The sequence below is a fragment of the Erinaceus europaeus genome, chromosome 3 (genome assembly GCF_950295315.1).
Source record: "Erinaceus europaeus chromosome 3, mEriEur2.1, whole genome shotgun sequence".
In the NCBI taxonomy this organism is placed as follows: Eukaryota; Metazoa; Chordata; class Mammalia; order Eulipotyphla; family Erinaceidae; genus Erinaceus; species Erinaceus europaeus.
Window position 1 is genome coordinate 4637419 of NC_080164.1, and position 13102 is coordinate 4650520.

Below are 13102 nucleotides of genomic sequence, written 5' to 3' on the forward strand. Positions count from 1 at the left end.
AGTGTAAGGATTGTGAGGCTGGCGGGTGGCGCACCTGGTTGAACACACAGGTTCCAAAGTGCAAAGACCTGGGTTCAAGCCCCCGGTCCCAACCGGCAGGGGGAAAGCTTCACGAGTGGTGAGGCAGGGCTCCAGATGTCTCTCTGTCTCTCTCCCTCTCTCCCTCCCCCTTCTCAATTTCTCTCTGTCTCTATCCAATAACAAACAAACACACACTATGCACCAAAGGAACTCCCGCAGATGGCAGAGTGGTATTTAAACAAAAAGAGCCGAGTATATGTCAAGCGCAGGTCAGGGAAGACTTCCTCCAGACAAGCAATGAGCCTCTCAGAGGCTGGAGAGAGCAGTGGACGTGGCAGGGCCCGCGTGGCATTCCGCAGACCACGCTCCACTACAGCTTGGCAGCTAGAAAGCCGACTGGCCCTATGTTTTATTTTTAATGCTTTCCTGAGATCCTGCTCAGCTGACTTAGCAAGTCAGCAAGCTAACTCTACAACGAGTTTCCAGACTTCTGACAGGTAAGCTTTGGTCTACAGGGAGAGCGTCATCTCTGGAGAGAGACATCGAGAGAAAGGACTGATCGGGAAAGGCACATGAAGGAGCAGGTGACGCTGCTCAAGCTTCAGATGGAGGTAGAGCGGGAAACCTCGTTGATGGAGCAAGTCGGCCCCGAGATGCCTTTCAACGGGCTCCCTTTCAAACCTGTAGCTGCCGTTAGCCAAAGGAGAGGTTTCTCGAGAAAGGGGCTCGGGGCGAGTGACCTGAGCACTTACCTGATCTCCACACACTGGTCTTGAAGAGCAGCCAGAAGTCTCCCGTTGCTAGCATGGAGGAGGAAGGGGGAAGAAGCCATCAGTGTAAATATCTGCGGCTTTCCATTTTCACATGTTTGTTTTTTTTAATATTTATTTATGTATTCCCTTTATTGTTGCCCTTGTTGTTTTATTGTTGTTGTTATTATTGATGTCATCGTTGTTGGATAGGACAGAGAGAAATGGAGAGAGGAGGGGAAGACAGAGAGGGGGAGAGAAAGATAGACACCTGCAGACCTGCTTCACCACCTGTGAAGCAAGTCCCCTGCAGGTGGGGAGCCAGGGGCTCGAACCGGATCCTTCCGCCCGTCCTTGTGCTTTGCGCCAGGTGTGCTTAACCCGCTGCGCTACCGCCTGACTCCCATTTTCACATGTTCTAGTCATAAACAGGAAGGGAGGTAGGGAGGTAGTCGGAGAGAGTGTGAGAACCATCACAGCACAGAAGCTTCCTCCAGCCCATAAGGTGCCAGGCTCAAACCGAGGCTACACATGGCAAAGCAACACACTACCCAGCTGAGCTATGCTGCCGGCCCGACTCATCTTTCTCTCAGATACAGAGAGAGACAAGGAGCCAGGCGGTGGCACTCACATTACGGTGTGCAAGGACCCAGGTTCAAGCCCCTGGTCCCCACCTGCAGGGGGAAAGATGATTCAATAGTCTACATGAGCACAGTCAAATGGCAGTTGTTGTGTGTGACAGACAGAATTGACGGGCCAGCGAAATCTTGAGCACGATGCTAAGACTAAAACACTGATCCCGGCAGAAACGAAGTCATGTCAGGTTTAGACACTCACCTTGCGAGTACCAAGTGCCAGTTTATCTGCTTACTGGTCAGGCGAACCAACCCCTCCGGGAGCAGAAACGGGGCAGGGCTGGAATCAGAACACAAGGGCTCGTTGTCAGTCAGAGGAATGAACTCGAACGCAGAAGCAGACATTTCACACGACCACACGGGGCTATAGCAAGAGCCACGAGTTGTCTTTTGTTTTTTTTTCTATTAGAATATCAAATATGAGTGTTAGCAAAACCACGCCCACCCGTTTCTAGAAACCATGGTGGTGCATTCAGGGGGATAGGGTGTCGTGTTTGCTGTGGAGGATAAAGACGGTGTCAGGAACTGCAGAATGAGCTTCCCGGACACAGTTACTGCTACACGCGGCCGGACAATCTGGCTCGACCATAACAAAAGTGATTTCCAGTGTGCAAAACACTCAAGAAAGAGTGGTCCGGGCGGTGGCACAGTGGACAAAGCACTGGCTTCTCAAGCATGAGGTCTCGAGTTCAATCCCTGGCAGCACATGTATGAGACAAATATCTAGGCCTTTCTCTCTCTTTCTTCCTATTTTTCTCTCTAATAAATAAATATAAAATATAAAAATAAGTAAAAACAGGGAGTCAGGCGGTAATGCAGAGGTTTAAGTGCATGTGGCGCAAAGCGCAAGGACCGGCAGAAAGATCCCAGTTCGAGCCCCGGCTCTCCACCTGCGGGGGGGGGGGGGGGGGGGGGCGCCGCTTCACAGGCGATGAAGCAGGTCTTCAGGTGTCTGTCTTTCTCTCCCCCCCTCCTCTCTCCATCTCTCTGTCCTATCCAACAAAAACAACATCAATAACAACAATAATAACTACAACAGTAAAACAAGGGCAGCACAAGGGGATAAATAATTATTTTTAAAAAATAATAAAATAAGTAACAATCAAGTCAAATTCGCACTCGTGAGAAATGTCCCAGTCTTCAGAAGAAAGGGCTGGGTGAGAGAGTGCCGTGTGCGAACTCACACCAGGACGCAACCCCTGGGGCAGCACAGGAGCCCTGATGAAAGGAGACAGGCGTGGGAACCAGACGCCAGGAAAGTCAGGACTCTCAGACATCTGCACAGCAGTCAGAGAACAGACGTCCCTCAGCACGGGCCCAGGGAGACCGTGAAGAGATGCCAGCTCTGCCTGGAAGCCTGATCTACAGAGAAGGAAGTGAAAGCCGGGAGAAAGAGAAGCCAAGGTCTGCCCTGCCTGCAGGACTGGATCACCGTCTCATTTTACGCAAAGCCAGAAGTGTGCCCGCCACTCACAGGAGACAGGAGGAAGGAAGGGGCTCCTCGTAAGTGAGTCAGCAAACACAGTTAGTTAGAGGAGAAATGTATGAAGAAATCAAGAAAATGAAAAGAAAAAAATAAAAAACACTATGAAATTAGAAAGCATTGTGGTCCGGGTGGTGGTGCAGTGGATAAAGCATCGGAGTCTCAAGCATGAGGTCCTGAGTTCAATCCCCGGCAGCACATGTACCAGAGTAATGGCTGGCCCTTTCTCTCTCCTCCTATGTTTCTCATTAACAAATAAATAAATAAATAAAATCTTAAAAAATATATATTAAAATTAGAAAACATAAAATAAAATAAAAATACTCATATGCACTCAGTATATTGTGTTGATTTGTAAAAGCAGTAAGTAGCTGACACAAACAGTTACAGGAATATTACAGCAAAGACAGGAAGCAGACACAGAATTGCTGACGCCAAGATAAGCCTAACTCCCCAGGGAGGGAGAGGGAGAAGAAAAAGATGGAGTTGGGGGCTACAAGGTGAGTGGGAGAGGGACTATGAAGAGATGTTTTGGGCAAAAGCAAGAGGGTTTATTACATTAGTGTCTATAATTCTCATTCTCTTTACAATTTTGCAAAATTTAAAAGAAAATACCTTTTGAACCAGGGAGAAAACACAATGGTTATGCAAAAGACTTTGATGAGTACTGCCCCAAGGTCCTAGGTTCACTCCCCAGCAACACCGTAAAACACAGTTGAGCAGTGCTCTGGGAGAGAGAGAGAGAAAGGTGGAAGGAGGGAGCTAAGGAAGGGGGAAAAGAAAGAGAGAGGCTCTAAGAAAAAAAAAGCCACTTTGAAATAAACATTGGCCCTAAACTTCAAACTTAATGGCCACAAACTCAAGAGCAAAAGCTTGATCAATTCTTTCTCGAAGTGACGTATCTTGGAAAGGTTAGGTAATCACTTCACGGCATATTCACGAGCTGTACACCGATCAACATTGGCCATTCACCCAGGGGGACTCCTTAGAAAAAGACACCTCTCGATGGCTGGTTGCAAGGCACAGACACAGGACGACCTTTGTATCCAAGAAAAAGAGACTCCCCTCAAAAGGTGAGAAAAAGGGCAGCTTCCAGACGGCACCCTGACAGCGACTTTCTGGCCCCTTCTCCAGGGGAGTTCAGGACAAGCACGTCATAGCACCAGCAGGTGGGAAAAATTAGCCAGACCTCTTACAGCCCCCCCCCCCCCGCCTCTCTCTCTATCCTGCTCCCTTCCTTTCTCTCTCATGCTTCTATCATCCCCCTCATCCCAAAAATAAAATTAAAGAAACGTTACAGTATGTACATTGCACACACACTGAGAGCAAACACCAGGACACTAGTTCTAGTGCTGCAGAGGCAAAGGTCTCTTTCACAGAACTCTCATCTCTGGAGGGCTTTTTACTTCCTGGCTTACTGATTTTTACTGCCTCCACGGCTATTGCTGGGGTTCAGAGCCGGCGCTATGAATCCACCACTCCTGGGGCCCACTTTTCCTATTATTCTTTTTCTTCTTAATTTTTATTAGATAGGACAGAGAAAATCTCAGAGAGGATGGGTAGACAGAGAGAGGGAGAGAAAGAGAGACACCTGCAGACCTGTCTCATCTCACGAAGCAGACGCCCTGGAGGTAGGGAGTGGGGGCCTGAGTTTAGTAATATGTGAAATTAACCAGGTGCACCACCACCATCTATCTGCAGTGTTTGTTTGTTTTTTGCCTCCAGGGTTATCGCTGGGGCTCGGTGCCTGCTGGAGGCCATTTTTCCCATTTTGTTGCCCTGTTGTTATTGTTATTGCTGCCATTGCTGTTGTTATTGGATAGGACAGAGAGAAATGGAGAGAAAAGGGGACGAAAGAGAGGGGGAGAGAAAGACAGACATCTGCAGACCTGCTTCATCGCTTGTTCCCCTGCAGGTGGGGAGCTGGGGCCTTGAACCAGGATCCTTGAGCTGGTCCCTGTGCTTCGCGACACCTGCACTTAACCTGCTGCGCTACTGCCGGCCGGCCCCCTTTCTGCAGTTTTTAAGATTAGATGCCCTAAAAGCAAAAGCAATCTGGGGCACATAATTTTGTAAAGCAAATCCTAAACATATACCAAAAAACTAAATTGGGGCCTGGTGGTGGTACACTTGGTTGAGCACACGTTACAATGTGCAAGGACCCAGGTTCGAGCCCCCAGTCCCTACCTGCAAAGGGAAAGCTTTGCGAGTGGTGAAGCAGGGCTGCAGGTGTCCCCCTCCCTCCCTAGCACTCCCTCCCCTCTCCATTTCTGTCTGTCTCTATCCAGTAAAGAAAGACAATTTTAAAAAAAGGTTTTAAAAACAGAATTACGTTCTTTGTCAGAACAATCATTTCTTTGTTCTTTTAGAGGGTGAAATTAGCACCCTGCTGAAAGCATGCTTAATATTCAAAAGTGTGGAACGTGCCTATGAGCTGGAACCTGGAGAATATTCTCTGGGTGAAAGGGGTCACTCGGCAGAACACAGTTCACCGGGCTCAAGGATCAGGATCGGATCCTTTTCAGAGCCCCGGTCACCACAGTCGAGGAGAATAGTGCCGCAGTGTCTCTGCCTCCTGCTATCTCCCGCGAGGTCTTTTTTTCTCTCTCTCTCTCTCTCCTTCTCTCTCTCTCTCTCACCCTCTATTAAAAAAAATAAAATAGAATAAGAAAAAGGGTTCGCTAGGAGCAGTGGAATTGTGCAGGTGCAAAGCCACAGCAACAGAAAATATATATATATGGGGGGGGGGGGGTGGAAGGGCCGAATGGTGGCGTGCCTGGCTAAGCACACATACCACATACTACAGTACACAAGGACCCAGGTTCAAGCCCCTGGTCTCCACCTGCATGGGTAAAGCTTCATGAGCTGCAGGTGTCTCTGGCTCTCTCCCTTTCTATCTCCCCCTCCCCTCTCAATTTTTCTCTGTCATTACCCAATAATATATAAATGAACTTAAATTAAAGAGATATACTCCGCAGCTATTAAGAACAATAAACCCGGGAGTTGGGCAGTAGCGCAACGGGTTAAGCGCACGTGGCACGAAGCCAAAGGACTGGAGTAAGGATCCCAGTTCGAGCCCCCAGCTCCCCACCTGCAGGGGAGTCGCTTCACGGGAGGTGAAGCAGGTCTGCAGGTATCTGTCTTTTTCTCCCCCTTTCTGTCCTACCCTCCTCTCTCCATTTCTCTCTGTCCTATCCAACAACGATGACATCAATAACAATAACAATAGTAACTACAACAATAAAACAAGGGCAACAAAAGGGAATAAATAAATAAATAAATATTAAAAAGAACAATGAACCCACCTTCTCTGACCCATCTTGGATGGAGCTAGAAGGAATTATGTTAAGTGAGCTAAGTCAGAAAGACAAAGACGAGTATGGGATGATCCCACTCATTTACAGAAGTTGAGAAAGAAGAGCATAGTGGTCCGGAAGGTGGTGCAGTGGATAAAGCATCCGACTCTCAAGCATGAGGTCCCGAGTTCAATCCCCGGCAGCACATGTACCAGGGTGATGGCTGGTTCTTTTTCTCTCCTATGTTTCTCATTAATAAGTAAATAAAATCTTTAAAAGAGAGAGAGAAAGAGAGAGAGAAAGAGAAGAGCAGAAAGGGAAACTCAAAGCAGGATCTGAGTTTGCAGTAGGGCACCAAAGTAAAAATCTCTGGGTGGAGGGTGAGGGTGGATGTTCGGCTTCACTGGGGAGAGGAGGAGAAGGATGGGATGGGACACGGCCCTTTGGTGGTGGGAACGGTGTTTATGTACACTCTGTTAACTTGTAGTCATACAAATCACTACTTGATTAATATGAGAGGGGAAAATGGGAAAAAAAAAGGCATAAAAGAAAAACAGAGAATGGTCTCTGGTACATGGCAACTGAACGCAGGTCATGAGACTTGACGTAATAAGAATAAACGTGTGTTAAAAAGACGTCTAGCTGCAGAGACATATGCTCAAGATAAGACTGCTAACACGCGCCGGCGAGAGCAGGAGCTGTCAGAAGACAATGGAAGTGAAAACCAGTCTGGGCCTGTGGCCTCTTCTGAGGGTTCGCCAGATGTTTAAAATCTCCCGACGGTCTCACCCAAGTGTCAGCATCTAGATCATAGGCTAGGCTTCAAATACAAAAAAAAAAAAACTTGAGTCATAGGGAGGAGGATAGTGTTTGTGTCTGATGTCGATGCTGCTTCACTGAAGAACTGACCACTCACCTGTACCAGATGTATTGGCGGAAAAACCATAAACGATCTGGAACCAAAAGAAACACCCAAGTCAGACATGAATGAGCTGTTGCTTTAACGTTTTCAACTTAGACTGACTTCAGATCTAAAATACATAGCAGACGGGGTTGTTACAAAATAGAAGGAACTGCAGTCCTAAGAGAAGATGGCCTCACATCATCTGTCACTTTTTCCAAGTCATCTATTATTCACGCATGACTCAAAGCTTTGAAGTAGTCCTATCAGCAGAAGTGATCTGAGATGCCATTTAATCTAAGGAATCTTACTAATGAAGTCATAAAGAAGACATCGTTGCATTCAGCCTTTAAAAAAAGAAAGCAATGTGGTCCAGGAGGTGGTGCAGTGGATAAACCCCAGCAGCCCATGTACCAGGGTGACGTCTGGTTCTCTCTCTCTCTCTCTCTTTTTCTTTCTCTCTCTCTCTCCTCCTAATAAATAAATAAAATCTTAAAGAAAAGGAAGAAAGAAAACATTTATATTCACTATGATATTAATTTTCATTTTACAAAAAAAAAAAAATCTTAAAAACAAAAACAATACTGGGGGCCAAGCGGTAATGCGCTGGGTTAAGCACACACAGTACAAAGTGCAAGAACTCACAAAAGGATCCCGATTTGAGCCCCAGGCTCCCCACCCGCAGGGAGGTTGCTTCACAAGCGGTGAAGCAGGTCTGCGGGTGTCTCTCTTTCTCCCCTCTCTGTCTTCCCCTCCTCTCTCCATTTTTCTCTGCCCTATTGAAAAAAAGAAAAAGAAGAAAAAAAATACAAAAAATGGCCTCCAGGAGCAGTGGATTCATAATGCAAGCACCAAGCCCCAGCGATAACCCTGGAGGCAAAAAATAATAATAATAATAAATAAAAACAATACTTACGATGATGGGAAAGTTCACTGGAAAAGCAAATCTCTAAGACACTAGTTCTGTCTGTGTTGGGCAGGATTTCCTTTTGCACCTGGCACGACTCAACAACGGCTCGAGGTGGTGTCGGGGGTTCAATGTGGCTGCTCCCTCCGGAGTCTCAAGCACCACAGGCTATGTGCTCTTGGCAGCGTTCCCTCCCCAGCCCTCAATTACTTACAGTGAGTTTGATTCCTTGGGGACACTTCCTAAACTGTCAGCGCTTCACTGCATTTGTGATAACGAACATCAGCAACACTACTACTGCTTCTACCTACCGTCAGATAGTCATACATAGAATGTCTGGTAATGTTGGTGTCCTCTTTACAAATAGCTCAGGTTCGCCACTGTCATCTGACAGGCAGAGGCCGGCGGAGTCGGACTTTCAGCAGGCGGCGCTGAGCACGTCTCCTCGCACAGCTACCCTCCTGGCGCAGTAAGGGGCGGATTCCAGTGAGCGCCCGCCAGCACCAGCAGGGTCTGACACGCTCAGCACTCTCAGATCCCACCCGCCCAGGTGCACAGTCTGTCAGGAGCCAGGTGGCGACTATGCTGGTGACTCAAACTTAGAATTTGAGGGACTGAGCAGATGTATCTGAGACCTTGTACAAGCCACTAGAAACGGCCTTTCACTGTACCTTTCAATACACACAGACTCTCTGAGGCTGCAATAGACTGGAGCTTCCTTCCCTCAAGAATATATCCACGGGATACAAGATGGTGGCAATGGCAGCAAACGGTCGCGTCCCTTCACGTCTGCGCTGGGCAGCTGCTGATGGAAGGACCCCCTGGACCCCCTGTTCACTGTACTGCTGACCAGCCCACTCACCTGTGCCGAGCCAGCCTGCCGGCCTTCCCCCTAACTTGGGCTGGACCCTGTGACGTCGGGCCATCGACTGGAGAAGAAAACCTCTCATGCTAGCGTTGCAGACCCCAGAGGGTGAGAAAAAGAGGGGCCCTGTTCAGCCTTGCGATCCGTGGGCTCATCCCCCATGGCACCGGGAACCCTCCTCCCTAGAGAACCAAGGCAGCTACGGCTTTGTCTCCCATCGGTCAGTGGTCCCAGACCTGGTTATCATGGCCCCCTCGTGCTGTGCATGTATCCTGTCGCTCCTTGACCTTTTGAGCTGCCAAGTTGTATTGATGAGGTGACTCCATTTTTCATTTGCAAATTAACAGATGTCTGTGACTGACTGTACAATAAAATTAATGTCCTGATTATTCCTATTATGTTGTCAACAGCCAACCAGAGCTTCTGATCAGCATGAGAAAAATCAGTGTGACCACAAGTTGATAAAATTTCAGCAAAGATAACTGTTTAAAACAAAAAAAAAAGAATGTGGGAGTCGGGCAGCAACACGGCAGGTTAAGCGCAGGTGGTGCAAAGCACAAGGACCAGCATAAGGATCCCAGTTCGAGCCCCCGGCTCCCCACCTGCAGGGGAGTCGCTTCACAGGAGGTGAAACAGGTCTGCAGGTGTCTGTCTTTCTCTCCCTCTCTCTATCTTCCCCTCCTCTCTCCATTTCTCTCTGTCCTATCCAACAATGACATCAATAACAATAACTACAACAATAAAAAAAGGGCAACAAAAGGGAATAAATAAATACTTTAAAAAAAAGAAAGAAAAGAATGCATCCATGGATGTGAGGGAGATCTGGCTGCGATATCTGTCACCCCACTGATGACCAGGGTTGACTCGGCTCATCTGGCTGGCTAGCGGGTGTCCCCTTCCTCCTTCACTGCTCTGTGTGCGTCCTTCCGGAAGGACGGCCTCCTCCGGACAGAGATGGACCTTCAGTCAAGGGTATCTGAGTAGCTGCGCTCCCCTGCTGGACCCCCCAACAAGCTCTCAAGAATGTACCGGGAATGGCTAAGATCCGTTCATAGCCGGGCCCTCAGCTACCATTACTATTACTGTCTGTGGATACATACGCATATATATTTACAGACATGTGTAGGCGTGTGCCTCCATCACACACGTATGTGTGTGTACACACACCTAGCTAAGCAGGCACGGGAGAGCTCGCCACTGGGCGGGGTGCCTGCACTGCCAGAAGGTGCCCCTGGCTGGAGCCTCCACACCACAGGGAGCTACCACAGAGGGCGCTCTGGTACTGTTCCCTCTCTCTCTCTGTCTCTGTTTCTCTATGTGACTGAAATAAAATGGTCTGGAAACGCAAAATCCCCATATACAAGACCCTGGGTCTGCCAAGATAATAACAGCAAAATAATAAATATCACGTACATATGTTCCCATGTATAATTAAGCTCAGAGAACAAGTTCTCATCAGACTTGACATTAGAAGTCTAAAGAGCATATTTTAAATTGCCTTGAGTGCCTAGAGCAGCAGTTCTCAGTGAAACTCTGTGTGTGTGTGCGTGTGTGTGCACGCTATTATTATTATCACGCATACAGAACTAAACAAACAAGGTCTGCTTACCTCTGATTGCTTTAGTGATGATAAAGGATGCGCCATGCTTCCGGGTGCCTCTAGGCTGCAAGAGAAAAAAAAAACTTGAGAAGAGTCGAGTCTCCAGCGGCTCTGACACACCAGGCCAAATTCTGTCCCATCACGTATAACCAGGGCAGTGAGCACAAGCTGACAAGCTGTTTTAATCAGGGAATAAAGTGAGCCAGAGGTGCGGGCCTACAGCCGGATATCAGAATGAGCTCTGCAGCTCAAGACAAGAACTGAGAACGGAATCAGCCCCAAGTCCCCAGACTGCAGAGAAGATAAAGCAAAAACCACACAGCTTCTTGGCCAGTGCAGCCTGCCTATCTCTGGGCAGGCACAGAGCCCTGGAAACAAGTTCTGCTTCCAAGAAAAGCAGCTATATGGACTAAAACTCATGCAAGGAACATTTGTGGTCTATCCACAGAGACATTGCTGCCGGCACACACTTCTGACATGTAGCTGCTATGCTGGGTAGTTCCATTATAGGCTCATAGCACTATGCACTCAGAGGTACTTGTGAATGACTAAAAGAAATACTGGGGGGGGGAGGGAGGACAACACCCATTTAAGTGCACATATCATCATGCAAGGACCCGGGTTTGAGCACCTGCTCCCCATCTGCAGGGGTACAATTCATGAGTGGTGAAGCAGGTCTGCAGGTGTCTATCTCTCTCCCTCTCTAGTATCTCCCCTCCTCTCTCAATTTCTCTCTGTCCTGTCAAATAAAAAAATAGAAAGAAAAAAATGGTTTTTACAGCCACCAGGAGCAGTGGATTCATAGCACAAGCACCAATCCCCAGCAGTAACTCTGCGGGGCAGGGTTAAATGTGAGAGAGAAGTGCTATGAACATCAAACAGTAGGGCAGACAGATGTGCCTTAAAAACAGCTATCTGGGGGTCAGTCGGTAGCACAGTGGGTTAAGCGCACATTGTGCGAAGCACAAGGACCGGCTCAAAGATGTAGGTTCAAGCCCCCGGCTCCCCACCTGCAGGAGAGTCGCTTCTCACAGGCAGTGAAGCAGGTCTGCAGGTGTCTGTCTTTCTCTCCCCCTCTGTCTTCCCTTCCTCTCTTGACTTCTCTCTGTCTTATCCAACAATAACAAGGGCAACAATAACAACAACAAGGGCAACAAAACAGCCTCCAGGAGCAGTGGATTCCTAGTGCAGGCACCAAGCCCCAGCAATAACCCTGGAGGCAAAAACAAAACAGCACTCAACCTATTTCACTCAACCTATTTCCCCACTGCAGCTGGAGATCATCCCTGGTCATCTGTAGAGGACGAGAGAGAATCCAGAGGTGAGAAGAACTCAAATATACAACTGTGACTTCCCCCTCCAAGACCAATTCATCTTCCTGCAAGACACAAAATTAGCTCCTGAGGGAGAATACAAATACGAAAGGGCCTACCCGCTCTCCAAGCCCTTGTAATTCAACAGTTGAAATCAACAGAGCTGAAACAGAAATGTTTTTGAAAGCACTGAGGTTTTTAATGCAAACTGGCGCTGTGTTCATTTTTTAATCAGTTCCGGTGGTGAGCGTTCAGAAACATGCTAATTAACAAGTTGAGAGCTCCAGGGCAGAAGCTGATCTACAATCAACCGACAGCAACAGCAGCGGCAGCACTGACATAGCAGTTGCAAAGCCTACAAAATATTCACGCTGTTCAAGGCAAACTGAAACGAAACTCCCAAGAAAAAAAAAAAAAAAAAGAAGGAATGTTCACAGACATCTGCCAGCCTGTAAAGTACCCTGGCTGGTGAGAACTGTTTGCTGCATAGTTGCCATCTGGACTGCAAGCTCCCCATAAGTCAGTCACCCCTGTACATCGCTGCCTGGCACGTTAAAGGGACCCAGAGAGACACACGCACATGGCGCGAAGCGCAAGGACCGGCATAAGGATCCCAGTTCGAGCCTCCGGCTCCCCACCTGCAGGGGGGACTGATTCACTGGCAGTGAAGCAGGTCTGCAGGTGTCTGTCTTTCTCTCCCCCTCTCTGTCTCCCCCTCCTCTCTCCATTTCTCTCTGTCCTAATCCATCAGTGACGACATCAATAACAAAAGCAAGGGCAAGAAAAATAAAGAAAAATGGCCTGCCGAAGCAGTGGAGGTTAAACAAGTCTGCAGGTGTCTTTCTCTCCCCGTCTGTCTTTCCCTCCTCTCTCCATTTCTCTCTATCCTATCTAACAACAACAATAATAATAGCAAGGGCAACAAAAATGGGGGGGAAATAGACTCCAGGAGCAGTGGTTCATAGTGCAGGCACTGAGCCCCAGCAGGACGAAGGGAGGATGAAGAGGAGGAAGAGGGAGAGAAGAAGGAGGAGGAGAAGGAGACGGAGGAAGAGGTGGAGAAGAAGTAAGAGGCGAAGGAGACAGAGGAGAAGAAGGGGAAGAAGAAGGAAGAGGAGGATAAAGAGGAAAAGAGGTGAAGAAAGAGAAGGAAAAGAAGAGGAAGAAGAAGGAGAAGGAAAAGGAGGAGGAGGAGGAGAAGGAGGAGAAGAAGGAGGAGGAGAAGGAGGAGAAGAGAAGGAAAAGGAGGAGGAGAGGAAGAAGAAGGAGGAGGAGGAGGAGAAGAGAAGGAAAAGGAGGAGGAGGAGGAGGAGAAGGAGGAGAAGGAGGAGA

The 13102-nt window shown here is 48.1% G+C and overlaps 1 protein-coding gene across 1 annotated transcript in view; it reads right to left on the minus strand.

Moving 5' to 3' along the window:
• NBAS (NBAS subunit of NRZ tethering complex) overlaps nt 1–10936 on the minus strand; it is a 269976-nt gene extending 259040 nt beyond the window's left edge. The window contains exons 1-6 of the mRNA XM_060188412.1: nt 10928–10936; nt 10678–10748; nt 10467–10588; nt 7101–7137; nt 1608–1685; nt 774–821 (exon numbers count right to left, since the gene is read on the minus strand). Coding sequence (XP_060044395.1) covers nt 774–821; nt 1608–1685; nt 7101–7137; nt 10467–10588; nt 10678–10748; nt 10928–10936 — 365 coding nt within the window. The remainder of the gene's footprint in view (nt 1–773; nt 822–1607; nt 1686–7100; nt 7138–10466; nt 10589–10677; nt 10749–10927) is intronic.
• Between the last annotated feature and the right edge of the window lie 2166 nt (nt 10937–13102).